We start from the raw sequence: 27,644 nt of genomic DNA, 5'->3' as shown, positions 1-27,644 counted from the left end.
ATTTTCTTTTATTTAAATTGAATTTTTCTGGAACTGCTGTTGTTTATTGTGGAGTCAGCAAGGGAATCAGTGAACACACAGCAATTTACATTTACCATAATCAAACATCCCCATCCTAATTCCTTTATTAAAATATTTTTATTCTCCTCATTTTTCACTTTTTCATCAAATACACACCCAACAAGAGATAGAATCATGGAATTTACAGTGCAGAAGGAGGCCATTCAGCCCATCGGTTCTGCACCGGCCCTTGGAAAGAGGACCCTACCCAAGCCCACACCACCACCCACCCCATTCCCGTAAGCCAGTAGCCCCATCTTTTTGGGGCAATTTAGTATGGCCAATCCATCTAACCTGCATATCTTTGGACTGCGGGAGGAAACCGGAGCACCCGGAGGAAACCCACGCAGATACGGGGAGAACGTGCAGACTCCGCACAGACAGTGACCCAAACCGGGAATCGAACCTGGGACCTGAGAGCTGTGAAGCAACAGTGCTAACCACTGTGCTACCGTGCCACCCACAGATAACCAACAATAACAAGTACAATAGCAATCCTGCAACCAGCATTCCCCTCGTCATACTAACCCAAACCTCCCCCCTACATCCCAAATACTAAACAAGAACGACCAAAAGAGAATCCACGGTCTTCCCATACATGGCAAACAATAAACAATACACTAAACTGCCTCCCCTCCTAATGTTCAATGGCATCCAATTCTTGAAAGTGCAGGATTAACAACGCCCATGAATTGTAGAACCCTCAACTCAAACTTCCCATCCTAATTCCTGATTGTCCCAAAGACCCCAACCCTCCAGCGTCTCATCCCACGAATTACCATCTCACACCCCTCCGGTCCTTATTGCCCCATCTCCAGCCCTATTCCTCATCCACATCATCCTACCTCCCCCTCCCCGTGGAGGGGACGCAGCGTTATAGGGACAGGGCGGGGGACCGGGTAGACCGTTTTCCAGAGGGTCGGCTCGATGGGCTGAATGTCCTCATTCTGCACTGTAGGGATTTTATGGATTCTGTGGATATCCCCTTTTCTTCATCTCTATTTCCCATTCCTAATTTACTACCATTCCACCTATGTCTCCCTATCCCTGTCTCCCGATCTCAGTTCCCTGTCTTATGGGCTTTCCATTGTCCCACTCCCTGCTATAAGGTTACCCCCCTCCACTCTTGGCTGCTGCTGGTGAAAGGTTGGTCTGAGAGCAATGGGGACACTGGTCATCAGAATAGAACAGTGCACATTGGTGAGAGAAAGGTGGGTACTGGACAGGTGAAATGGAATCAGCACAGAGGAAGTAAGTATCTGAGGCAGGGATTAGGGGGGTGGGGCGCTTGCAATAGAGAACGCGGAGCAGAGCAGCGGGGTGCAGGTGAGGAGAGGTTTGTTTTGAGGTGGGTCGGCTGCACCGGTGAGGGTGGTGCGTCTCTCGGTTGGCAGGAGGAGGTGTGGTGAACGGAGGCTGCTTTGGCATCCAGGTGCAGAACATTCAGTGACCGGGATGGGAGAGGGTGGGATGACAGAGGGGTAGTAATGGCGAAGGGAGTGTCATAATATACATCCATGTATATAATGGAGTGCAGACAGGCAGTGATTGACACACAGGATGACCAGTGAGCACACAGAACACAGCAGCCAATCACCAGACAGGACACGGCCACTATAAAGCCAGACGGCACCAGTTTTCCCGCTCTCTCTCGGGATCCAGCCTCTGAGACAGTCAGAGCTCGTGAGCAGAAGCTAGTACAAACACCATGTGGTAGTCAGTTAGTCTGGTCAGGTTAGCCTCAGGTCTCCAGTCAAGTCAGCATAGTGTCAACCCACAGTTAAGCATGTAATATAGTTAGATGTTAAATAAAATCGCGTTGCATCTCATCAAGTGTTGGAAGCCTGTCTCTCTGTACACTGCATCAAACGCAGTCCACATAGACCCAGCCTGCCCAACACATCAGGGAGTAAAGGTTGCCTCTCCAAGTGGGGCGAGGATTTTAACGGAACATTGGTAGGGCCTTGGCCAGAGAGGGGGGGGGGGGGGGGGGGGGGGGGTTGTTAACACACACACAACAGGAAAACAGAGATAATGGTGAGATCGAACCTGCAGAGGGAGCCAGTGAAAATGGAATACTTAATCTTACAGTAGGCACTGCGTTAGACAGGGTGGTGCTGGTGAGCTGTTATTCCCCCCCCCCCCCCCCCCCCCCCCTCCACTTGCTGATGCTGCTGACCGGGGGGGTGGGAATCAGTGGGCATCTCAAATGGGTATCTCAGGTCTCACATGTAACCTGCGATCGGTGTGTGGTCGTGTTGCGCCCTCCCTCTGTGGGCGCCGTCGTGTTGCGCCCTCCCTCTGTGGGCGCCATCGTGTTGCGCCCTCCCTCTGTGGGCGCCGATACGGGCTGGCATCCTCTCCTTCACTGGCTGCTTGATAATCTCTGGGCCCAATGTGTTTTGTCTCAGGATATAGCGACCCAGGCGTTCGCAATGCCCTCGCCAGTTAGAACGGTGATTGTGGCGGATTTTGACAATGACCAGGAGCTGGAGGTCTTCTTCAACAATATCGCATACCGAGGGTCTTCGGCAAACCGCATCTTCAGGTGGGTCAGATCCTTTTCCAGAATGGTAGAAACTTGCAGCACAGAAGGGAGTCCATTCAGCCCATCGTATCGATGGTGGGAGGAGCATTAATTTGTGTTTAGTCTGTATCCCTGTGAGCGCCTGATCTTCCAGCCCCACGTTCCTTTAAAATTAATTCCGGCATCTTTTCAGAACATCCCCGCTCTGTGAGCCAAAAAGAATTCTCATCTCCCCTCGGGATCGTTTGTCAATGATTCTGAATCTATGACCTATGGTTATTGACCCACTCGCGAGAGGATAGTTTATCTCCATCTACTTTATCTATAGCTCTTATCATCTCGGACGCCTCCAATAGGTCAATCCTTAAATTTCCCCGTTGCAGGGAGCAGTCGTGACCTTTCCAATCCCTCGTCATAACTGAAGCCCCTCACCCCTAATATTGTGGCCTTTTGTAACATTATTTGACATAATTTTATCCCTCTCCTTTCGCAGAAAGAAGAATAGGTCATTTTTCCCTCAAGCCGGTCCAATCATTCAGCTCGAAATAAAGGCTGTTCTGTGTCGTAATGTCATCTGCCCGCCTTGATTTCGTAACCCAGAATATCCTTACCTCAAAAAAATGCATCAAACTCAGTTGTGACATTTTCAGTTGGCCCCCAATGCACCCCCACCCTCCACCCCCACCCCCACACCCTCCACCCCCACCCCCAGTGGCTTCTTGCAGGGAGAACAGATCCAGATTTCCACTCCACTTTGTGTGAGGAAGAATTTTCTTACATCACCCCTGACCAACCTGTCTCTAATTTATAATCTGAAACATCGAGGAACATAGGAACAGGAGTAGGTCACCTGGCCCTTTGGGTCTCAGTCAGATCACTCTTTATATTCTTCAATACAGAGGAAGTACAATCCCAGTCTCTGAACCTGTCCCCAAAGCTTAACCCCTTTATCCCTCTTATTATTCTAGTGCCTGAAGGCACTCACTAACATTGGGGCATAGAGCCTGCACTGACCTCAGATTTATTTCGCACGTCCTCCTACACGGGTCGTCCACTTCATTGGATCATGTGGTCATTGCATTATGCTTAATTGTACCTTCCATTGAATCATGGAGCTCACCGACATGGATCTCACTGACACAGAGCTCTCTGACATGAAGCGATCCCACATGGACCACTCCTACATGGACCTCTCCCACATGGACCTCTCCGACACGGACCTCTCCCTCATGGACCTCTCCCACATGGACCTCTCCGACACGGACCTCTCCCTCATGGAACACTCCGACACGGACCTCTCCCTCATCGAACACTCCGACATGGACCTCTCCCTAATTCAACACGCCGTCACGGACCTCTCCCTAATTGAACACGCCGACATGGACCTCTCCCCCATGGACCTCTCCCACATGGGGTTCTCTGACATGGACCTCTCCCTAATTGAACACGCGGACACGGAGCTCTCCCTCATGGAGCTCTCCAACATGGACCTATCCCACATGGACCTCTCCCACATGGACCTCTCCCACATGGACCTCTCCCACATGGACCTCTCCCACATGGACCTCTCCCACATGGACCTCTCCCACATGGAGCTCTCTGACATGGAGCTCTCCGACACGGACCTCTCCCTCATGGAGCTCTCCGACATGGACCTCTCCCACATGAAGCTGTCCGGCACGGACCTCTCCCACATGGAGCTCTCCGACACGGACCTCTCCCTCATGGAGCTCTCCGACATGGACCTCTCCCTCATGGAGCTCTACGACCTGGACCTCTCCCTCATGGACCTCTCCCTCATGGAGCTCTCCGACATGGACCTCTCGCTCATGGACCTCTCCCTCATGGAGCTCTCCGACATGGGCCTCTCCCTCATGGAGCTCTCTGACATGGACCTCTCCATCATGGAGCTCTCCGACATGGACCTCTCCCTCATGGAGCTCTCTGACATGGACCTCTCCATCATGGAGCTCTCCGACATGGATCTCTCCCTCATGGAGCTCTCTGACATGGACCTCTCCCACATAGAGCTCTCCGACATGGAGCTCTCTCACATGGAGCTCTCTGACATGGACCTCTCCCACATGGAGCTCTCCGACACAGAGCTCTCTGACATGAAGCTCTCTGATACGGACCTCTCCCACATGGAGCTCTCCGACATGGACCTCTCCCACATGGAGTTCTCCGACATGGACCTTCTCCGACACGGACCTCTCCCTCATGGAGCTCTCCCACATGGACCTCTCCCACATGGAGCTCTCCGACACGGACCTCTCCCTCATGGACCTCTCCCACATGGAGCTCTCCCTCATGGAGCTCTCCGACATGGATCTCTCCCTCATGGAGCTCTCCGACATGGACCTCTCCCTCATGGAGCTCTCCGACATGGACCTCTCCCTCATGGAGCTCTCCGACATGGACCTCTCCCACATGAAGCTCTCCGACACGGACCTCTCCCACATGGAGCTCTCCGACATGAACCTCTCCCTCATGGAGCTCTCCGACATGGACCTCTCCCTCATGGAGCTATCTGACATGAAGCTCTCTGAAACGGACCTCTCCCACATTGAGCTCTCCGACACGGACCTCTCCCTCATGGAGTTCTCCAACATGGACCTCTCCCACATGGAGCACTCTGACATGGAGCTCTCCCTCATGGAGTTCTCTGATACGGACCTCTCCCACATGAAGCTCTCTGACATGGAGCTCTCCCTCATGGAGTTCTCTGATACGGACCTCTCCCACATGGAGCTCTCTGACATGGAGCTCTCCGACATGGACCTCTCCGACATGGACCTCTCCCACATGGAGTTCTCTGATACAGACCTCACCGACATGGAGCTCTCCGACATGGACCTCGCACTCATGGAGCTCTCCGACATGGACCTCGCACTCATGGAGCTCTCTGACGCAGACCTCTCCCTCACGGAGCTCTCTGACGTGGACTTCTCCCACATGGAGCTCTCCGACATGGAGCTCTCCGACATGGACCTCGCACTCATGGAGCTCTCTGACACAGACCTCTCCCACATGGAGCTCTCTGACATGGAGCTCTCCCACATGGAGCTCTCTGACATGGAGCTCTCGGACATGGAGCTGTCTGACATAGAGCTCTCTGACATAGAGCTCTCCTACACGGAGCTCTCTGACATGGAGCTCTCTGACATGGAGCTCTCCGACACGGACTTCTCCCACATGGAGCTCTCTGACGCAGACCCCACATTGAGCTCTCTGACATGGAGCTCTCGGACATGGAGCTGTCTGACACAGAGCTCTCCCACATGGAGCTCTCTGACATGGAGCTCTCCGACACGGACCTCTCCAACATGGAGCTCTCTGACATGGAGCTCGCCTACATGGAGCTCTCCGACACGGACCTCTCCCTTATGGAGCTCTCTGACATGGAGCTCGCCTACATGGAGCTCTCCGACACGGACCTCTCCCTTATGGAGCTCTCTGACATGGAGCTCTCTGACATGGAGCTCTCTGACATGGAGCTCTCGGACATGGAGCTCTCCGACACGGTCCTCTCCCACATGAAGCTCTCCAACACGGACCTCTCCCACATGGACCTCTCCCACATGGACCGCTCCCACATGGAGCTCTCCGACATGGAGCTCTCCCTCATGGTGCTCTCCGACCCGGACCTCTCCCACATGAAGCTCTCCCACATGGACCTCTCCCTCATGGAGCTCTCCGACACGGACCTCTCCAACATGGAGCTCTCCGACATGGACCTCTCTGACACGGATCTCTCCAACATGGAGCTCTCTGACACAGAGCTCTCCGACACGGACCTCTCCCTCATGGAGCTCTCCGACACGAACCTCTCCCTCATGGAGCTCTCCGACATGGACCGCTCCCACATGGAGCTCTCCGACATGGACCTCTCCCACATGAAGCTCTCCCACATGGAGCTCTCCCTCATGGAGCTCTCGGACATGGACCTCACCCACATGGAGCTCTGACCTGGACCTCTCCCACATGGAGCTCTCTGACATGGAGCTCTCTGATGCGGACCTCTCCCTCAAGGAGCTCTCTGACATGGACCTCCCTGACATGGACCTTTCCCACATGGAGCTCACTGTCACAGAGCTCTCTGACATGGACCTCTCCCACATGGAGCTCTCCCACACAGAGCTCTCCCACACGGAGCTCTCCCACATGGATCTCTCCCACACGGATCTCTCCCGCGTGGAGTTCTCCGGCATGGAGCTTAACCGGTGTTGGGTTGCTCAGTGGCAAGCAACCTGTGAGCCATATGAATGCCGTGCAATGACCAGATCCAACGAGAGACATTCTGATCAAAAAGAAAATGTTGGAAAATCTCAGCAGGTCTGGTAGCATCTGTAGGGAGAGAAAGGAGCTAACATTTCGAGTCCAGGTGACCCTTTGTCAAAGGTGGAAAGACATTCTGATCATCTCCCCATGACATTCAATGGGTACCATCATTGCTGAATTCCCTATGGTCAACGTTTTGGGGGTTGCTATTTACCAGAAACTTAACTGGGCCAATCACGGAAAAATATTCCCAATTAACCACATCTGGATTCCCAATTAAACACCAGTTTTCGAGTCGGAGATTGGATCTGTTCCCCTGGCCGGTGTTCAAGTGGTTTGTGGAGAAGAGGAGAGAATAGTGAGGAGGGCGAAAGTGTAATGAATAAAATGTAGACCTTGTGCAGGCACCTTGCAGATCATGTTCTCTGCCTAATAATGTGCTGTCCACATGCAATAGATCAACGGCAATATATGTTTTCTCTGGTGATAATTTTCGTTGGGCTTGTATTGCATTTCATTTTGTGAATATTGAACTGACAGAGTGCTCTCAGATATTAATATATAGATTGCATTTAGTCGTCAGTCTGTGTGATGAATGTGCTCAGGCAAGGAACAGAGGATTTTCAATTTGCCGACTTTCAGATTCAGGCGTGTTCCTCTCTCCCTCTCTCTCTCTTCCTGAATGGCACTTCATTCTCACCTAATACCCATCGCTCAAACCCTCTGTTATCCATCCTCTGAGGCGGCTATTAAAGAACAACATCTTTCAGGGAGTAGTAAATGACTCCCCGAATTAATGAGGAGCGAGGTGACTTAACAAATGGTGGGATTGCTGGGCGCATGGTGACAGGGGCGAACCAACCGTGCTGCACGTCCGAGGGAGAGCGGAAAGATCGCAGCTCACGGGCTGCCTCGCGTTTGCTGCTCTGGGTCAGGTCAGGGGTCGCGGTTCACCTCGACGGCTGCCAGTCGAGACCAGAGAAAGGGGAGGTGAACAATCAGGCAGGATTCCCGCCCTGATTGGATGTCAGCAGCTCCCATGTCAGAATCAGATTTCAGCCCACCCCCCCGCCTCCCTCCCCACCCCCCCATGGCCGAATAGCCTGTTACTTCTCACCTTGCCGTTACTTGTGGAAAGCTGAGGTGATGGAGGGGCGCCTGCAGTCAGGAAAATCAGCACAGGCTTCAGGAGATGGAACACTCTCCGCTTGCCTGGACGAACGCAGCTCCAACAACGCTCGAGGAGCTCGACGCCATCCAGGTCAAAGCAGCCCCGCTTGATTGGCCTCCCATCCACTAACGTTCGACATTCACTCCGTCCGCCGCCGACGCACAGTGGCAGCCGTGTGTATCGTTTACAAGATGCACTGCAGGAACTCACCAAGGCGACGTTGACAGCACCTTTGGCACCCGCGAGTGCCACACCATCTAGAAGGGCGAGGGCAGCAGAAAGATGGGAAATACATTGTCGTTCCTTCACTGCCAAAATCCTGGAACTCCCTCTCTAACAGCACCGTGGCAGTCCCTACATCACATGGACGACAGCGGCTCAGGAATGTCGCTCACCACCACCTTCTCGAGGGCAATTAGAGATGGGCATTAAATGCTGGCCTAGCCAGCGACGTCCGCATTGGTGTGAAAGAATATTAAAGAATAAGAATTGGGCCTTTGGGGTTTAATTCTGCGATCGGAAAGTGGATGACGCGACCTGGAAACACCCAAAGGGGGTAACGGGGTTGGGGGTTAGTGGAATGGGTTCGGTATTGCAACAAGAGGCAAAGAGCATCAGCAAGCGAGGTTGCTGAGATATCGATCCCATGCCAGCCGGTGCAGTATCAAACTAGACACTGACACGGGTTTATTCACAGAATGCAGCATGACACGTGCTTGCTGCCACCCAACCCGACCCCATGCCCCAGCAGACTCTCTTTATGCTACTTTAGGTTGAAACAATTAAACTAAAACTAAATAAGCTAAGGGACTAATCAAGCGATCAGCCCCTTGAAGGGACGTTACATCGAACAAAAATAAATTGCAACGGAAACGTAAAGCATCAGACCAAAATGTGATTAATGGGGTCGATAAAACACCCTTCCGGGCACAGAAGCCTCGACGTTGCTGGCAGATACCACATGCCCCCCTCTCCAGGGGCACCCGGCCATGAATATCGCCATGGTAGCGAGGGGACAGACTTGGGGCTCCGGCTCCTGAGGGGTGGAGGTGCGGGGGGTGGATAGTGTTGAGCTTAGGGCCAATGTCAAATTCCACCCAAGCAAGGGTGGGGTCGGACAGGAGTTCACCGCACACCCGCGCCACCTCAGGACCATTAGTGCCATTGGTTCAGAGCGCGGCCGTCTCGAGGTCGCGGATGGCATTGGCCATCCGCCCGTGCACGAGGTGCCAACTGATGGAGTGTGATTCCTGCCCAGTCCTCTGCCACTCATCATGGACCCCGACCCTGGTCACACCCAGTGGCCACAGTCCATCCCTCCGCCAGCCAACCCAAAATCCTATTGGTGGAGGTGCGGAGACCTGAGCAGTGGCTTCCTGACGACGGCAGCTACTCCAGGCGGGGGTGAGCTGCGGGGGCGAGGTGGCAATGTTCACGACTCGGGGCAGGTGCTGGTAAAAGATGGGTAAATGCCTGCAAGGACTTAGGGAGGCCGCTCAGGCCTGTAACCAGGACCTGCAGGCACTACACCTGGAGGAAGAAATACATCGCCAGGGCACTGCATCTGGGAGAGAGGTCAATGGAGAAGTATCAGTGCCAGGACTGAAGGTGGAATGTTGTCACCTGGGTGCGTGGGCACATCCCCCCCCCTCCCCCCCCCCCCCCCCCCCCCCCGCCCCATCCCCCCCGTCTCCCCTAAATATGAAACTTGGCAGCGACCCCGTGCAATCTCTTGCCCCAGAAGAATTGTACAAGCATTCTCTGGATCTTTGTGACCAATTCAGGGGGAAGCCGACTGGTGCAGTCTCTCTTTATAAGTGCTCTATGTACACGGCTGACCTCTGCCCTTTCACCTTTACATTAACTGATGCTCTGGTCCTGTTTGAGTTGCTGCGACATTCCCGTGGCAGCAGCAGGCGAGGCTCATACCCACCCTGGGTAATGTTTTGATAATGTTGGGCCCCTTTGTGTCGACGTCACGATTGGCATTGCTGATACCGCGAGGGTTTCGAAGAAATTCAAGGGCATCGTGACCTACCGCAGTTGAGGAGACAGGCTTGTGGGCAACAGGGGATGACTTAAGGCTACACTGGATATTCGCGATCCAGGGCAATGCTCGAAGGAATATTCGTCGGCTGCCAATAATACGGCCGGCACTGAAGGAGAGGCGATAGGAGGGATTGCTCTATCTTCTGTAATGAGGCCCAATAAAGGTTTGTGGTCAGTCACTATCACCAAATATCCACCATACATGTACTGATGGAATCTTTTTGCCCCAGATATGACCGCCAAGCTTTCCTTCTCAATCTGTGAGCAGCGCCACTCTGATTCTGAAAGAATTCTGGAGGCAGAGGCAATAGATCCTTCCACGCTCTCTTTCCAACAATGCACAGTTACCATTCCAACTCCATGGGGAGAGGTGTTACATCTCACCATGAGCGAACTCTTGGGATTGCAATGAGACAATGGCACCTAGTGATTTACTCTTTCAAAGGCCTCTTGGGGCGTTTCCCAAGCCCATTTCTGGTATTTCTTCAATAGCAGATGGAATGGTGATAGCAAGACCACTCTGCATTGTCAGAGGGTCAGTACTGAGGGAGTGCTGCACTGTCAGAGGGTCAGTACTGAGGGAGTGCTGCACTGTCAGAGGGTCAGTACTGAGGGAGTGCCGCACTGTCAGAGGGTCAGTACCGAGGGAGTGCCGCACTGTCAGAGGGTCAGTACTGAGGGAGTGCCACACTGTCAGAGGGTCAGTACTGAGGGAGTGCCGCACTGTCAGAGGGTCAGTACTGAGGGAGTGCCGCGCTGTCAGAGGGTCAGTACTGAGGGAGCGCCGCACTGTCAGAGGGTCAGCACTGAGGGAGTGCTGCACTGTCAGAGGGTCAGTACTGAGGGAGTGCCGCGCTGTCAGAGGGTCAGTACTGAGGGAGTGCTGCACTGTCAGAGGGTCAGTACTGAGGGAGTGCCGCACTGTCAGAGGGTCAGTACTGAGGAAGTGCTGCACTGTCAGAGGGTCAGTACTGAGGGAGTGCTGCTCTATCAGACGGTCAGTACTGAGGGAGTGCCGCACTGTCAGAGGGTCAGGACTGAGGGAGTGCTGCACTGTGGGAGGGTCAGGACTGAGGGAGTGCTGCACTGTCAGAGGGTCAGTACTGAGGGAGTGCTGCACTGTCAGAGGGTCAGTACTGAGGGAGTGCTGCACTGTGGGGGGGTCAGTACTGAGGGAGTGCTGCACTGTGGGGGGGTCAGTACTGAGGGAGTGTTGCACTGTCAGGGTCAGTACTGAGGGAGTGCTGCACTGTCAGAGAGTCAGTACTGAGGGAGTGCTGCACTGTCAGAGGGTCAGTATTGAGGGAGTGCTGCACTGTCAGAGGGTCAGTACTGAGGGAGTGCTGCACTGTCAGAGGGTCAGTATTGAGGGAGTGCTGCACTGTCAGAGGGTCAGTACTGAGGGAGTGCTGCACTGTCAGAAGGTCAGTACTTAGGGAGTGCTGCACTGTCAGACGGTCAGTACTGAGGGAGTGCCGCAATGTCAGAGGGTCAGTACTGAGCGAGTGCTGCACTGTCAGAGGGTCAGTACTGAGGGAGTGCCGCGCTGTCAGAGGTTCAGTACTGAGGGAGTGCCGCACTGTCAGAGGGTCAGTACTGAGGGAGTGCTGCACTGTCAGAGGGTCAGTACTGAGGGAGTGCCGCACTGTCAGAGGGTCAGTACTGAGGGAGTGCTGCATTCAGGAGAAGAATTGGGACTATTCCTACATATTGGAGCCTTGCTCTTGCTGTGGCTGGTGCAGCAGCGCTCTCTGCTGGTTCGAATGCGGTACTGCCTGCATCTTATAAATCGGCCAGGATTTCACTGCAGGCTCCACGTACAGAACATATGAAATGAAATGAAAATCGCTTATTGTCACGAGTAGGCCTCAATGAAGTTACTGTGAAAAGCCCCTAATCGCCACATTCCGGCGCCTGTCCGGGGAGGCTGGTACGGGAATCGAACCGTGCTGCTGGCCTGCTTGGTCTGCTTTCAAAGCCAGCGATTTAGCTCAGTGAGCTAAACCAGCCCCTGGTTGGGGATGTTGGGGATCAGGAATGTTCCGTCGAAGGAACAGCAGTCTCAACCTCTCTGCTTCCCGACCTCTCTTTGTTTCTCATTTTGATTCCCTGTGTTAACACGTCTCCGTGTCAAACCTGGGGCGCAATTCCCCGGAAACGTTTCCAAGTGCGGTGGCGAGCGGGTATTGTCGTGAGCTTCCCCGTTGCCCGGCCCAGCGAGGCCGGCAACGCAAGTCAACGTTAATCGGTCCACTTAACAAGGCCTCACCGGCTTCTCGTCGCAAGTGAAGGCCCGCCAGCTGATTCGCCAAAACCGCGCTCAGCCAACCCCAGCCAGCTCGCAACAATGGGGCCAAGGAGACCGGGAGGTTCCAGGATGCCGTGGGGGCCGGGAGGGGTGGTGCCCTGTTCCTCCGAGGCTCCCGGAGGGTGAGACATAGGGCAGCCAGTGCTGCCTGGGATGGGGTGCCGGCAGCTGTGAGGGCTGGGAGTGTGGCCAGGAGGAATGGCCATCAGTGCCGAAAGAAGGTCAACGACCCCAACTCGGCAGCACAAGTGAGTCGATACCACCGTCCTCCCCAAGGCAGCATCCGACCTCCCCAACTCCCCATGCGACCCCCAGTCCTCCCTCCCCCTACCCCCCTCAATCCCTCCCCCAACCCGCCTTCACACACCCCCCCTCACTCCACTGTGAACCACGCGTGTGGCTAACGATGCCCTCTCTGTGTCTCCTCAGGAACAGCTCTTCCACAATCGCCGGGAGAGAGCCCAGGCAGGCGCAGGGGTGTCACACATCAGAATCCTCACCTCCTTCGAGGAGCGGGACCTGGTGGTGACTGGTGTGGCCGAGGACAGAGCAGTCATCCACGCGGAGGCCGCAGAGGTGAGGGACCACCGGGCCCCACCCGGAGGACCTGTCAAACGTCAGTTGTTGTTGCCTTACTGACTGACCCACCCCTCTCACTGACCACTTGCCCATTCTCCCGCAGGTCCTCCAGACGGCAGAGCCGGCCAATCCCGGGCCAATCCCCTCTCCTGACTCCAAAGAAGAACACCTCGGAGCCACGGCACAGCTGTCATCCCCACCTTCCGCCAGCCCAGATACACACACCTCGATGGGATCTGGTGAGCGCCACACACCGCTGCTGATGTACATCAGGTGGAGGCAGGAACCCCCGGGCCAGACAGCAGCCGGAGGTCTGCTAGATCCCAGGACCCAGCTGGGTCCCAGCCTGTCGCTGAGCCTGTGATACAGGGCTGCCCGGAGCTGGCGGAGATGCTAGGGACCAATCTGGGTGTTCAAAGGGAGATGTCAGATTCACTCCAGCAGGTCCATAGCTGCTTGGAGGAGTTCCAGAGGCTAGGGGCACAGGAGATGTCGCCGGCAATGCGGGGCACCGAGGCCAACGCTGCAGGGATGGCGAAAGCAGCGGAGAGCCTGGTGCACGACGCTGGCACCGTGAGTGGAGGTGTCCACGGCTTCGCGCAGTCGATGACGGCCATGGCTGAGGGTCGCGGCAGAATGTCGACTCTTGTGTATACATCCAGTACCAGGCTGACCTGGATGAGGTTCTACGGGACATGTCCCGCTCTCGGATGGGAATGGCCGAGGGGCTGTAGAGCTGGTCCCAGTCACAGGTGGGCATTGCCGAGTCACTGCAGCGCGTGGCCCAATCACTGAGGAGCATCGCCGACGGCGCCGTCACGATGATCCAGACCATGGGGAACCGCCAGGGCTGGCGGAGCCAGACGATGCAGCTGCCCCTCTGCCCAGGGCCCTGAGGGCACCAATGGGGAGGAGGGGGTGCCGGGCGCCAAGCAGGACCACAGAGTGGCGACGGTGGGCACCGGCTCCCCCGAGTTCCACCCCTCTGATGAGGCCGCGTCTCAGGGTCAGCACATACGACAGGGCGGCAGGGGTGTGCATGTGCTGCAGACAAGTGAGCCGGGGCCCACAGGCCCCAGAGCCCCCAGATGACGCCGGCCAGGGGTATCGAAGGGATGAGGCAAGCAGGTGGCTGCCTCCACCTGTGATGTGCATCCTGGGGAAACATCAGGACATAGTGGGAGTGGTAGGATGGCCAAGCACATTGAGGGCCACTGATGGCACCGGGAGAAGGGGTGGGGGTGGTTGTAGGTAGGTGGTGGGGCGGGGGGTGGGGGGGGGGGGGGTTTAGGGGGGAAGGGGCGGCACCATCGGCAGTGCGGTTTGTACAGCACATTGAACAACTCTTCGCAAAATCATTATGATGCTTCTGTCACTTCCTCCTGCGATGCAGGCTGACCCCTGGTCCCTTTACCCATCTCCCCGAGCATGCCCTCCACCCCCCCCATAGCCCCCCCCCCCCCCCCCCCTGCGGAGGGCCCCCCCCCCACCCACCGCCGAGCACTGGGGTGGCAATCCCAGTGCCCCCCCCCCGGGCTCTTTGCCTGTGAATAAAGATGGTCCCTCACCTCCTCGGCTCCCCACCAGCGCCGGCCCTAGGGTTGCTGGCGCCCCGGGCAAGCTGAACTTCGGCGCCCTTCGGGGGGGGGGGGGGGGGGGGGGGGGGGCGGGGCGGGGGGGGGCGGGGCCGAGGCGGGGGGGCGAGGCGGGGGTGGCCGAGGCGGGGGGGGGGCGAGGCGGGGGGGGAGGGACGGACGGACGGAGGGGGGGGGCACGGAGTGGGGGGACGGGATGGAGGGAGGGCGGCCGCCGCGCATGCGCTGGTTGGCACCGGCCCAACTGCGCATTCGCGGGACCCGAGTCTGTGGCGCCCCCGAGCACATGGCGCCCCGGGCGACTGCCCGAGTTGCCGGTACCTTGGGCCGGCCCTGCTCCCCACAGAAGCCCTTCCACCAGGCTCACGTTTTTCAAAAGGAGTCCGAATCGGCACCAGCGTGACCACTTGCTGGGGAGGCTGCTGAATGACAGGAGGCCATTGGATATGCGGTGGAATGTTAACTGTGTGGAAATGCAGTTTAAGTGGTGATAATTACTTTCTCGCCACGCTATGGCGAGATCCCGATGTCACCTGTGGGGGGAGGGGGGGTTGCTGGTTGCATCGCAAACTGTTTGGCGCCTGGCGCGGTTCTCGTTTTCTCCCACCCCCGCTATTCACCAGCCTCGTTTGGCTTCAGTGAGAGCGTTACCAGGCCAGAGAATAACTCCCCTTGGTTCATCACCACTCCTGTGGAGCACCGTGGGATGTTTTAGTACATTAAAGGCTCTATGTAAATGCAAGTTGTTGTTGTCCTTCCTCGAGAGGCTCGTCAACAATCAAACGTGTCCACTGCCCGTGTGGCCCAATCACTGAGCTGTATGTCTTTGATCCTGATTTCAGGGCATGCCTCTCTCATTTTTTAGTGTGCGAGCGATTCCAGGTTCAAATCGCTGGTGAAGCCGAATATATGTGCGGTACAATGAATGAAATGAAAATCGCTTACTGTCACAAGTAGGCTTCAATTAAGTTACTGTGAAAAGCCCCTAGTCGCCACATTCCGGCGCCTGTTCGGGGAGGCTGGTACGGGAATTGAACCGTGCTGCTGGCCTGCCTTGGTCTGCTTTAAAAGCCAGCGATTTAGCCCAGTGTGCTAAACCAGCCCCTGTACAAGGTACAAGGGAGCTGACATGGAGCGGGATATACTGGTACAGACCGGTTGGGCTGAATGGCCTGTTAACTGCGCTGTCAGCTCAATGTGACCCGCTGACAGCGGTTTATCAGAATCTTACGCTTCCATTGCAGGGTCTCCCGACAGGAAGGAGCAGATCCGCTGATCCAAGAGGTCAACGCGGGAGATGCTGCGGAGCGCACAGGACAAGGGACAGGTAACGCTGAGATTACCTCAATCGCTTTTTGTAGTTTCTCATGGTGTGGGTTTTTGGTCGGGGCTTTAGGTTGAGGCCCCGTCTGCCTGCCCGCCCTAACGGAGGAATGTACAAAGCTTCCACGTCTACTATTTACAGGCGATGGGAACAACCCCCGCCCCCCCCGGCCGGAGCCTCGGCCAATATTCCTCCCTCAACCAGTCCTGCAAGAAACAATGATCTGGCCATCAGCAGGTTGTGATTTGTGGGAGCTTGCTGTGCACAAATCGGCTGCCTCGTTCCTTGCATAAGGTCAGTCACGACATTCCAAAAGTATTTCATTGGCTACAAAGTTCTTTGATATCCTGAGATCATGAACAGTGCGACAAATGTGAGTTCATTCCTTTTTCTTGATTATTTCTCTTCTCACGGGGTGTGGGTGATGGGTCCTGATCGTTCCCACCATTGCTGCTTCTGAATACAGCCTGTGGGAATACTGAAGGGTTAAGGTGTCAGTACAGTTGGAGGAAAGAAACATGATTCAATGTGGAAGGTAGAGGAGGTTTGGTTAGTGGCTGACAGGTTGCATTCTCCTCTCTAACGTCAGTACGGTGACAGTGACACAGCATCTAGCTTCACGCACAGGAGCAGAAAATCAAGGCTGACACTTCAATACAGTACTGAGGGAGTGCCGCACTGTCAGAGGGTCAGTACTGAGGGAGTGCCGCACTGTCAGAGGGTCAGTACTGAGCGAGTGCCGCACTGTCAGAGGGTCAGTACTGAGGGAGTGCTGCACTGTCAGAGGGTCAGTACTGAGGGAGTGCCGCACTGTCAGAGGGTCAGTACTGAGGGAGTGCCGCACTGTCAGAGGGTCAGTACTGAGGGAGTGCCGCACTGTCAGAGGGTCAGTACTGAGGGAGTGCCGCACTGTCAGAGGGTCAGTACTGAGGGAATGCTGCACTGTCAGAGCGTCAGTACTGAGGGAGCGCCGCACTGTCAGAGGGTCAGTACTGATGGAGTGCCGCACTGTCAGAGGGTCAGTACAGAGCGGGTGCCGCACTGTCAGAGGGTCAGTACTGAGGGAGTGCCACACTGTCAGAGGGTCAGTACTGAGGGAGTGCCGCACTGTCAGAGGGTCAGTACTGAGGGAGTGCCGCACTGTCAGAGGGTCAGTACTGAGGGAGCCCTGCACTGTCAGAGGGTTAGTACTGAGGGAGTGCTGCACTGTCAGAGGGTCAGTACTGAGGGAGTGCTGCTCTGTCAGAGGGTCAGTACTGAGCAAGTGCTGCACTGTCAGAGGGTCAGTACTGAGGGAGTGCTGCTCTGTCAGAGGGTCAGTACTGAGGGAGTGCCGCACTGTCAGAGGGTCAGTACTGAGGGAGTGCTGCACTGTCAGAGGGTTAGTACTGAGGGAGTGCTGCACTGTCAGAGGGTCAGTACTGAGGGAGTGCTGCTCTGTCAGAGGGTCAGTACTGAGCAAGTGCTGCACTGTCAGAGGGTCAGTACTGAGGGAGTGCTGCTCTGTCAGAGGGTCAGTACTGAGGGAGTGCTGCAGTCAGAGTCAGTACTGAGGGAGTGCCGCACTGTCAGAGAGTCAGTACTGGGGGAGTGCTGCTCTGTCAGAGGGTCAGTACTGAGGGAGTGCTGCACTGTCAGAGGGTCAGTACTGAGGGAGTGCTGCACTGTCAGAGACTCAGTACTGAGGGAGTGCAGCACTGTCAGAGGGTCAGTACTGAGGGAGTGCAGCACTGTCAGCCGGTCAGTGCTGAGGGAGTGCCGCACTGTCAGAGGGTCAGTACTGAGGGAGTGCTACACAGTCATAAGGTAAATACAGAGGGAGTGCTACACAGTTATAGGGTCAGCACTGAGGGAGTGCTGCACTGTCAGAGGGTCAGTACTGAGAGAGTGCCGCACTGTCAGAGAGTCAGTACTGAGGGAGTGCCACACTGTCAGAGGGTCAGTACTGAGGGAGTGCCGCACTGTCAGAGAGTCAGTACTGAGGGAGTGCCGCACTGTCAGAGAGTCAGTACTGAGGGAGTGCCACACTGTCAGAGGGTCGGTACTGAGGGAGTGCCGCACTGTCAGAGAGTCAGTACTGAGGGAGTGCTGCGCTGTCAGATGGTCAGTACTGAGGGAGTGCCGCACTGTCAGAGGGTCAGCACTGAGGGAGTGCTGCACTGTCAGAGGGTCAGTACTGAGGGAGTGCCGCACTGTCAGAGAGTCAGTACTGAGGGAGTGCCACACTGTCAGAGGGTCAGTACTGAGGGAGTGCCGCACTGTCAGAGAGTCAGTACTGAGGGAGTGCCGCACTGTCAGAGAGTCAGTACTGATGGAGTGCCGCACTGTCAGAGGGTCAGTACAGAGCGGGTGCCGCACTGTCAGAGGGTCAGTACTGAGGGAGTGCCGCACTGTCAGAGGGTCAGTACTGAGGGAGTGCCGCACTGTCAGAGGGTCAGTACTGAGGGAGTGCCGCACTGTCAGAGGGTCAGTACTGAGGGAGCCCTGCACTGTCAGAGGGTTAGTACTGAGGGAGTGCTGCACAGTCAGAGGGTCAGTACTGAGGGAGTGCTGCTCTGTCAGAGGGTCAGTACTGAGCAAGTGCTGCACTGTCAGAGGGTCAGTACTGAGGGAGTGCTGCGCTGTCAGATGGTCAGTACTGAGGGAGTGCCGCACTGTCAGAGGGTCAGTACTGAGGGAGTGCCGCACTGTCAGATGGTCAGTACTGAGGGAGTGCCGCACTGTCAGAGGGTCAGTACTGAGGGAGTGCAGCACTGTCAGCGGGTCAGTACTGAGGGAGTGCCGCACTGTCAGAAGGTCAGTACTGAGGGAGTGCTGCACTGTCAGAGGGTCAGTACTGAGGGAGTGCCGCACTGTCAGAGGGTCAGTACTGAGGGAGTGCTGCACTGTCAGAGGGTCAGTACTGAGGGAGTGCCGCACTGTCAGAGAGTCAGTACTGAGGGAGTGCTGCACTGTCAGAGGGTCAGTACTGAGGGAGTGCCGCACTGTCAGAGGGTCAGTACTGAGGGAGCGCCGCACTGTCAGAGAGTCAGTACTGAGGGAGTGCCGCACTGTCCGAGGGTCAGTACTGAGGGAGTGCTGCACTGTCAGAGGGTCAGTACTGAGGGAGTGCTGCACTGTCAGAGGGTCAGTACTGAGGGGGTGCCGTACTGTCAGAGGGTCGGTACTGAGTGAGAGCTGCACTGTCAGAGGGTCAGTACTGAGGGAGCGCCGCACTGTCAGAGGGTCAGTACTGAGGGAGCGCTGCACTGTCAGAGGGTCAGTACTGAGAGAGTGCCGCACTGTCAGAGGGTCAGTACTGAGGGAGTGCCGCACTGTCAGAGGGTCAGTACTGAGGGAGTGCTGTACTGTCAGAGGGTCAGTACTGAGGGAGTGCTGCACTGTCAGAGGGTCAGTACTGAGGGAGTGCCGCACTGTCAGAGGGTCAGTACTGAGGGAGTGCTGCACTGTCAGAGGGTCAGTACTGAGGGAGCGCTGCACTGTCAGAGGGTCAGTACTGAGGGAGTGCTGCACTGTCAGAGGGTCAGTGCCGAGGGAGTGCTGCACTGTCAGAGGGTCAGTACTGAGGGAGCGCTGCACTGTCAGAGGGTCAGTACTGAGGGAGTGCAGCACTGTCAGAGGGTCAGTACTGAGGGAGCGCTGCACTGTCAGAGGGTCAGTACTGAGGGAGTGCTGCACTGTCAGAGGGTCAGTACTGAGGGAGTGCTGCACTGTCAGAGGGTCAGTGCCGAGGGAGTGCCGCACTGTCAGAGGGTCAGTACTGAGGGAGTGCTGCACTGTCAGAGGGTCAGTACTGAGGGAGCGCTGCACTGTCAGAGGGTCAGTACTGGGGGAGTGCCTCACTGTCAGAGAGTCAGTACTGAGGGAGTGCTGCACTGTCAGAGGGTCAGTACTGAGGGAGTGCCGCACTGTCAGTGGGTCAGTACTGAGGGAGTGCTGCACTGTCAGAGGGTCAGTACTGAGGGAGTGCTGCACTGTCAGTGGGTCAGTACTGAGGGAGTACTGCACTGTCAGAGGGTCAGTACTGAGGGAGTGCTGCACTGTCAGAGGGTCAGTACTGAGGGAGTGCTGCACTGTCAGAGGGTCAGTGCCGAGGGAGTGCCGCACTGTCAGAGGGTCAGTACTGAGGGAGTGCTGCACTGTCAGAGGGTCAGTACTGAGGGAGCGCTGCACTGTCAGAGGGTCAGTACTGGGGGAGTGCCTCACTGTCAGAGAGTCAGTACTGAGGGAGTGCTGCACTGTCAGAGGGTCAGTACTGAGGGAGTGCCGCACTGTCAGTGGGTCAGTACTGAGGGAGTGCTGCACTGTCAGAGGGTCAGTACTGAGGGAGTGCTGCACTGTCAGTGGGTCAGTACTGAGGGAGTACTGCACTGTCAGAGGGTCAGTACTGAGGGAGTGCTGCACTGTCAGGGGGTTAGTACTGAGGGAGTGCTGCACTGTCAGAGGGTCAGTACTGAGGGAGTGCTGCACTGTCAGAGGGTCAGTATTGAGGGAGTGCCGCACTGTCAGAGGGTCAGTACTGAGGGAGTGCCGCACTGTCAGAGGGTCAGTACTGAGGCAGTGCTGCACCTTTGAAGCTCCTGCATTTCCGATATGACTTTATACTCAGGCCCTATCTGCCCTCAGAGGTCAAATGAAGGACCCCTGAACACGGAGAACAGGGGGCTTCCCTTGGTCAATATTTCTGTAACAGACAATGTTGTCATTCTGATGTTTGACTGTGGGAGCTTGCTATGTGTAATTGGCTGCAATGTTTACCTGAAGCACACGAACCACTCTTCATGCAAAAGAGTGAATTTGCCATGAAACATTGTGGGTTCAGTAGAATATATAAACGTTTGCTTGTTGTAGGGCTGTAGATGGCAGCATGTAGCTTTGCTTTAAACTACAGTCGTGCACAAAGACACATTCCTGACTCTTTGGAAATAAGTCTTCCATCCTGAATAGGAATTTGTCACTGAGGTTTAGTCTTTCACAATCTCCAATCTGTCCCTCCCCTGCCCCTCCCCAATGGTTTTCCACCCTCCTGGTGACAGTGTTTAACACTGTCAATGTGACCTCCCTCAATGCCTCCCTCCTGTGGCTGAGATGGGAAGTGCAGCAGTGCAGGAAGGAAACCCAATGTGGCGTCTTCACTGGGCATATTCGGCTTTACTAAAATTGTCGGTTTATTTTTTATTCCCCCACGGGTTGTGGGCATCAGTGGCGAGGCCAGCCTTTGCTGCCAACCTCACATTGCTCTTGAATTGAGTTGCTTGCTGGGTTATTTCGGAGTCAATCACATTTGGGGGGGATTCACAAAGGGGTGGCGTAGTTCTATTGCCACTGGACGAGTAATCCAGAGACCGAGGTTAAAACTCTGGGCATCTGGACGTCACGGCCCATGGTAAAATTTGAGTTCAGTTAAAAATCTGGAATTAAAAGTCTAATGATGACCACAAAACCATTGTCGATTGTCGTAAAAACCCATCTCGCTCACTCATGTCCTTTAGGGAGGGAAGGAAATCTGCCATCCTTACCTGGCCTGGCCTACATGTGACTCCAGACCCACAGCAATGTGGTTAACTCTTAACTGCTCTCTGAAATGGCCCAGCAAGATACTCAGTTCAAGGGCAATTAGGGGTGGGCAATAAATGCACAGCGGCGCGCACATCCCCTGAGTGAATGAAAAGAAAGGAAAGTACAGTAGTCCCCCGTTATACCGCGCTCCGCAATACCGCGGTTCGCGATATACCGCGGGGGGGCTTATGGACCCTAACTGTCAGTTGTGTCAATTTCAGCGGCCGGCTCACTTTGATCCGGAGAGGGAAGCTGCTCTCTCACTGAAACAATCAGCTGGCCGCTGAAATTGACACTGCCGGCTGCTCTCTCCCTCCAATCCAACTTTTAAGTTTTAATGTTTCTGATTGGAGGGAAAGAGCAGCCGGCAGTGTCAATTTCAGCGGCCGGCTGATTGTTTCAGTGAGAGAGCAGCTTCCCTCTCCGGATCAAAGTGAGCCGGCCGCTGAAATTGACACTGCCGGCTGCTCTCTCCCTCCAATCCAACTTTTAAGTTTTAATGTTTCTGATTGGAGGGAGAGAGCAGCCGGCAGTGTCAATTTCAGCGGCCAGCTCACTTTGATCCGGAGAGGGAAGCTGCTCTCTCACTGAAGCAATCAGCCGGCCGCTGAAATTGACACTGCCCGCTGCTCTCTCCCTCCAATCAGTACCCCAGCAGCCACAGCCTGTACCCCAGCAGCCACAGCCTGAACCCCAGCAGCCACAGTACCCCAGCAGCCACAGCCTGAAGCCCAGCAGCCACAGCCTGAAGCCCAGCAGCCACAGCCTGTACCCCAGCAGCCACAGCCTGAACCCCAGCAGCCACAGTACCCCAGCAGCCACAGCCTGAACCCCAGCAGCCACAGTACCCCAGCAGCCACAGCCTGAACCCCAGCAGCCACAGTACCCCAGCAGCCACAGCCTGTATCTCAGCAGCCACGGCCTGCACCCCAGCAGCCACGGCCTGTACCCCAGCAGCCACAGCCTGCACCCCAGCAGCCACGGCCTGTACCCCAGCAGCCACAGCCTGAACCCCAGCAGCCACAGTACCCCAGCAGCCACAGCCTGAAGCCCAGCAGCCACAGCCTGTACCTCAGCAGCCACAGCCTGTACCTCAGCAGCCACAGCCTGAACCCCAGCAGCCACAGTACCCCAGCAGCCACAGCCTGAAGCCCAGCAGCCACGGCCTGTACCCCAGCTACAGAGGGGAGGGGCGATGTGAGACCATGCTGGTCTTGCAGAGGCCCGTATGACCTCCTCCTGTGTTCTCTGCTCTCTCCCTCCAATCAGCCGGCAGTGTCAATTTCAGCGGCCGGCTCACTTTGATCCGGAGAGGGAAGCTGCTCTCTCACTGAAACAATCAGCCGGCCGCTGAAATTGACACTGTTTTAATTAGATCCACGATGGGGGTTTTAAATTTATTTAAAAATATATGAAAAGCTTAATAAAAACATATTTTAAAAATACAATATTATTGGGAGTAACATTTATTCACATAATACTTATTAAACCAATTGTTTAACACACTGGGCTAAATCGCTGACTTTCAAAGCAGACCAAGCAGGCCAGCAGCACGGCTCGACCCCCGCGCTTCCCATTGTGAGTCTACGGGGGTCTGACCTCTCCCCCCGCCCCCCGTAGACTCTCAATGGGAAGCGCTAGCATAGATTTTTAAATAAATTTAAAACCCCCATCGTGGATATCCGCGGCTCGGATGCAACGCGGGTGGCTGTCTTGGACCCCAACACCCGCGTTATAAAGGGGGACTACTGTATGTGGATCAGACCACAGGGAAAGGTAGATTTCCTTCCCTAAAGGGGACATTTGGGAACCAGGGGTATATTTTACAACAATTACTGATCGCTTGCTCAATCACCATTACAAAGAACAAAGAAAAGTACAGCACAGGAACAGGCCCTTCGGCCCTCCAAGCCCATGCTGCCCGTCTAAACTAAAATCTTCTACACTTCCGGTGTCCGTATCCCTCTATTCCCATCCTATTCTTGTATTTGTCAAGATGCCCCTTAAACGTCACTATCGTCCCTGCTTCCACCACCTCCTCCGGCAGCAAGTTCCAGGCACCCGCCACCCTCTGAATTACGGAGACTACTTTATATTCCAGACTTTGTTACTTTCTTGAATTTAAATTCCACTGGCTGATGTGGCGTGATTTGAACCCGCGTCCCTAGATTGGGCCTCTGGATTACCAGTGACATTGCCACCACATGGGGGTCTGGGATCCAAGTCCCACCTGAAGTGGAGTGAGAGTCCCTGCATCATTGTTGGACCTTGACTTTGGATTCCCCCCACAATCGGTTTTAACATTCGGTGTCACCTAGTCTTAGGACGAGGAGTCAGCAGTTTTGGACGGAGATGGGATGGAATTTCTCTGCTCAAAGGGTCTTGAATGTATTCAAGACTTTGTACGATGGACCTTCGGGGCTTGGGGGCGTTTAGGGACGCAGAGATCTAACAGGACATTGTTGTTGCGAGTTGAGCTGCAAAGAGGGTCCATGGAAATGGGGAATATTCACCATGGAGAAGAGAGGGTTCAGGGAGCCCTTACTGAGAGACTGGTGGTTCTAAAGTGTTTAGTTAAATTGTACTGCAGAATCATACAGAAGAAACCATTCAGCCCATCATGTTTACGCCAGCTTCCTGAACGAGTCCCTGTACTTTCTCTGCAGCCCTGAAATTATTGTCTTTGTGAATATTTATGCCATTCCCTTGAATCCGCTTCAGCCATCCTTTCCGGTAGCATGTTCCATATCATAGCAACTTTCTCATGTCATGTCGCTTCTTTTGCCCATTAATGTAAATCGTTACTTTTCCAATTTGCAGGAGACAATTTGGTAGTTTCATGATTGCTGTTAATGGAACTAGTGTTTCATTCCAGATTTATTACCTGCCTCGGTGGGATTTGAACCCATGTCTCCAGTCATTAGTCTAGATCTCGGGATTGCCAGTCCAGTAACATTACCACTCTGCTACCGTTCCAAGGTGCTGCCGCTACTGATTTTGACGGAGATGGAATGCTGGATCTCATCATTTCTCACGGAGAGTCCAGGGCACAGCCGCTTTCTGTCTTTAAAGTAACCCAGGTATGTGTCTGTGCTGTCAAGAGGGTTAGTGTTTGTGCATCCGCCCTTTGCCATTCACCACTTCCAACCCCCATCCCTCCACTTGTGTGGAAAGGCCCATTGCTCAGACAGGGCCCACTGCCGATTATCCCAGGAAACGCAAACGCTGTGGTGGTTCTTTCATGTCCTGTAGACTGAAGCCTTCTGATAAAGGCCCTGATTGGACCGAGGAGGCCTGAGGCCTACCCGCAGGACTCCTGCAGTTCCTCAGTTAGTAACGGTTTAGGGGCACACTCCAGCCCCCCCTCCCCCTGGGTGTTCCAGCGGATGGTCAGTTGTTCGGCTGGACAGTGAGTGGGATGTCTTGCGATCACCCCAATCCACCCCTTTAGCACGGGAACAGTGAAGCAATGCTTAATGCCAGCAGATCCAGCCCTTCCCAACATTCCCAGCTCCCCCACCCGAGAGTGCCGAGTAAACGCCTGGAAAACAGTGAATAATGGACCATCAATCCAGCGGGAAGGACCCAGATCCTCATTCCTGACCTGTACCCGCTGGGGAAACTTTTCCTTTATTGGATGCGGACATCGCTGGCTGGGCCGGCATTTGTTGCCCGTCCCTAGTTGCCCTTTGCCTTGCTCGGCCACTTCAGAGGATGTTTAAGAGCCAACCACATTGCTGTGGGCCTGGAGTCACGTGTAGGCCAGACCAGGTAAGGACGGCAGATTTCCTTCCCTAAAGGACATGAGTGAACCAGATGGGTATTTACGACAATCGGCAATAGTTTCCGAATTTTACTGAATTCAGATTTCACCATCTGCAGTGGCGGGATTTGAACCCGGGTCCCCCGTGCGTTACTCAGGGTCTCTGGATTACCAGTCCAGTGACAATATCACTAATGGCTGTTGTCCCAGAAGGATTCAGGCTGAACCCGTCCTTCAGTCAAATCAAAACGGATGGGGCTGCAGCATAATTAGAGCAGCGAAACAGGCAATTCGGAAACAACCAGTGCTTGCTGCCGTTTAGGCTCCACATGAGCCTCTTCTCATCTTTCCTTCCCTAATCTTCTATTCCCTTCTCTCTGAACTACTCGACTAACTTCCCCTGAAGCACAACACCGTTTGTTTCAACCACTGCCAGTGGCAGCGAGTTCCACATGAAGAACATGGGACGGGATTCCCCAATAAAGGATATTCACCATGGAGAAGAGAGGGATCGGGGAGCCCTTACTGAGAGACTGGGGGTTCTAAAGTGTTTAGTTAAATTGCACTGCAGAATCATACAGAAGAGACCATTCAGCCCATCATGTTTACGCCAGCTTCCTGAACGAGTCCCTGTACTTTCTCTGCAGCCCTGAAATTATTATTGTCTTTGTGAATATTTATGCCATTCCCTTGAATCCGCTTCAACCATCGTCCTAACCATCCTCTGAAATGGCCGAGCAAGGCACTTAGTTCAAGGGCAACTAGTGTCGCTGCCACTGCCGAGATCTAGACTAATGACTGGAGCACAAGTGATTAGCACCGTGGCTTCACAGCTCCAGGATCCTGGGATCGATTCCCCGCTGGGTCACTGTGCGGAGTCTGCACGTTCTCCCCGTGTCTGCGTGGGTTTCCTCCAGGTGCTCCGGTTTCCTCCCACAGTCCAAAGGTTAGGTGGATTGGCCATGCTGAATTGCCCTTAGTATCCAAAAAAGGTTCGATGGGGTTATTGGGTTACGGGGATAGGGTGGAAGTGAGGGTTTAAGTGGGTCGGTGCAGACTCGATGGGCCGAATGGCCTCCTTCTGCACTGTATGTTCCATGTTATGTTAATAATGGGGCTGTTAGGGCAGCACGGTGGCCTAGTGGTTAGCAGAGCTGCCTCACGGCGCTGAGGTCCCAGGTTCGATCCCGGCTCTGGGTCACTGTCCGTGTGGAGTTTGCAAATTCTCCCCGTGTCTGCGTGGGTTTTGCCCCCACAACCCAAAAATGTGCAGGCTAGGTGGATTGGCCATACTAAATTGCCCCTTAATTGGAAAAAATAATTGGGTAATCTAAATTTAAAAAAATAAATAATGGGGCGATGTCCCCACGACAGCGTCACAACCTGGGCGTTTCACTCTCGACTTTCCTTAAGAAAGTCCAGAGTGATTCTCCTACCTGCAGGGGTCTAGCAGGGCCCCGGAGCGCTCCTCGCCGCTCTGGCTGCGGATACGGGGCCCCCCACTTGCGGTCGGGAGTACGTCGCCTGCGGCGACCACCCCATGATGAACAAAGTAGGTCCCCCCGAGAATGTGCACGCTCGCAGACCGGTGCCGCCCGATCGTTTGCCTGGCTGTCTGTGAGGCACACCCCCCCCCCCCCTCCCCCCGGTGATCGATCCCCCCGCCCCCAAACCAGGGCGGGCGCGGACTGAGTCCGCAGCCACCACCGGCCGTTCCCGATGGCCGATAAGTGGTTAGAACACCGTCGGGAATTCGGACAGTTTTCCTCAGAGATTCGCTGCGGGGGCATCTCTGTCAATGGGCCCCTACCCTCTCCGGGAGCGGAGAATTGCGGGAGCGACGTTGGTCCGGATTTTGGCCTAAGCACCCATTCTCTGCCCACCGCGCTGATCGCGATTTTGGTGCGGATTCTCGGGAAGTCCACCCAGGGAGCCGGGGCCAAATCCAAGATGACACGGCGAATCCACACTGCTGGACTGAGTTCCTCCATTGTGTCTTTGCTGGATAAATGGGTCTCCAGTCTCTACCAGCTGGCAGGTCCTGACCCAACCAACCTCAGCGAGCAGACCAAGGGGAGCAGGGGGAAGGCAGGGGATAGAAGCAGAATCTCTAACCGTTTTTCTGTCTGGATTTTCTTTTTTTTAAAAGGGCACCGACAACAATTGGCTCCGGGTCATTCCCCGGACCAGGTTTGGTGCATTTGCCCGTGGGGCGAAGGTTGTGCTGTACACGAGGAGAACGGGCCCACACCTCCGCATTATTGACGGAGGCTCCGGGTACCTCTGCGAAATGGAGCCGGTGGCCCACTTTGGACTGGGTAAGTAGCAGCAAAACCAAGTTGGCATTGTTCTCCAATGTGATATTTCTCAGGTTAGAGGGTGCTGGAGTTCTCTGAGAATGGTGGGTGTGTCAGAGGGGTGGGGGTTG

The 27,644-nt window shown here is 55.1% G+C and overlaps 1 protein-coding gene across 2 annotated transcripts in view; it reads left to right on the top strand.

Moving 5' to 3' along the window:
- crtac1b (cartilage acidic protein 1b) overlaps positions 1 to 27,644 on the top strand; it is a 373,155-nt gene that overhangs the window by 307,063 nt on the left and 38,448 nt on the right. For both annotated transcript variants that reach the window (XM_038773324.1, XM_038773323.1), the window contains exons 8-11: positions 2,472 to 2,608; positions 15,815 to 15,897; positions 24,433 to 24,533; positions 27,366 to 27,534. In XM_038773324.1, the coding sequence (XP_038629252.1) occupies positions 2,472 to 2,608; positions 15,815 to 15,897; positions 24,433 to 24,533; positions 27,366 to 27,534 (490 nt within the window). The remainder of the gene's footprint in view (positions 1 to 2,471; positions 2,609 to 15,814; positions 15,898 to 24,432; positions 24,534 to 27,365; positions 27,535 to 27,644) is intronic.

The sequence above is a fragment of the Scyliorhinus canicula genome, chromosome 16 (assembly GCF_902713615.1).
Source record: "Scyliorhinus canicula chromosome 16, sScyCan1.1, whole genome shotgun sequence".
In the NCBI taxonomy this organism is placed as follows: domain Eukaryota; kingdom Metazoa; phylum Chordata; class Chondrichthyes; order Carcharhiniformes; family Scyliorhinidae; genus Scyliorhinus; species Scyliorhinus canicula.
This window is presented reverse-complemented; position numbering and strand designations above follow the sequence as displayed.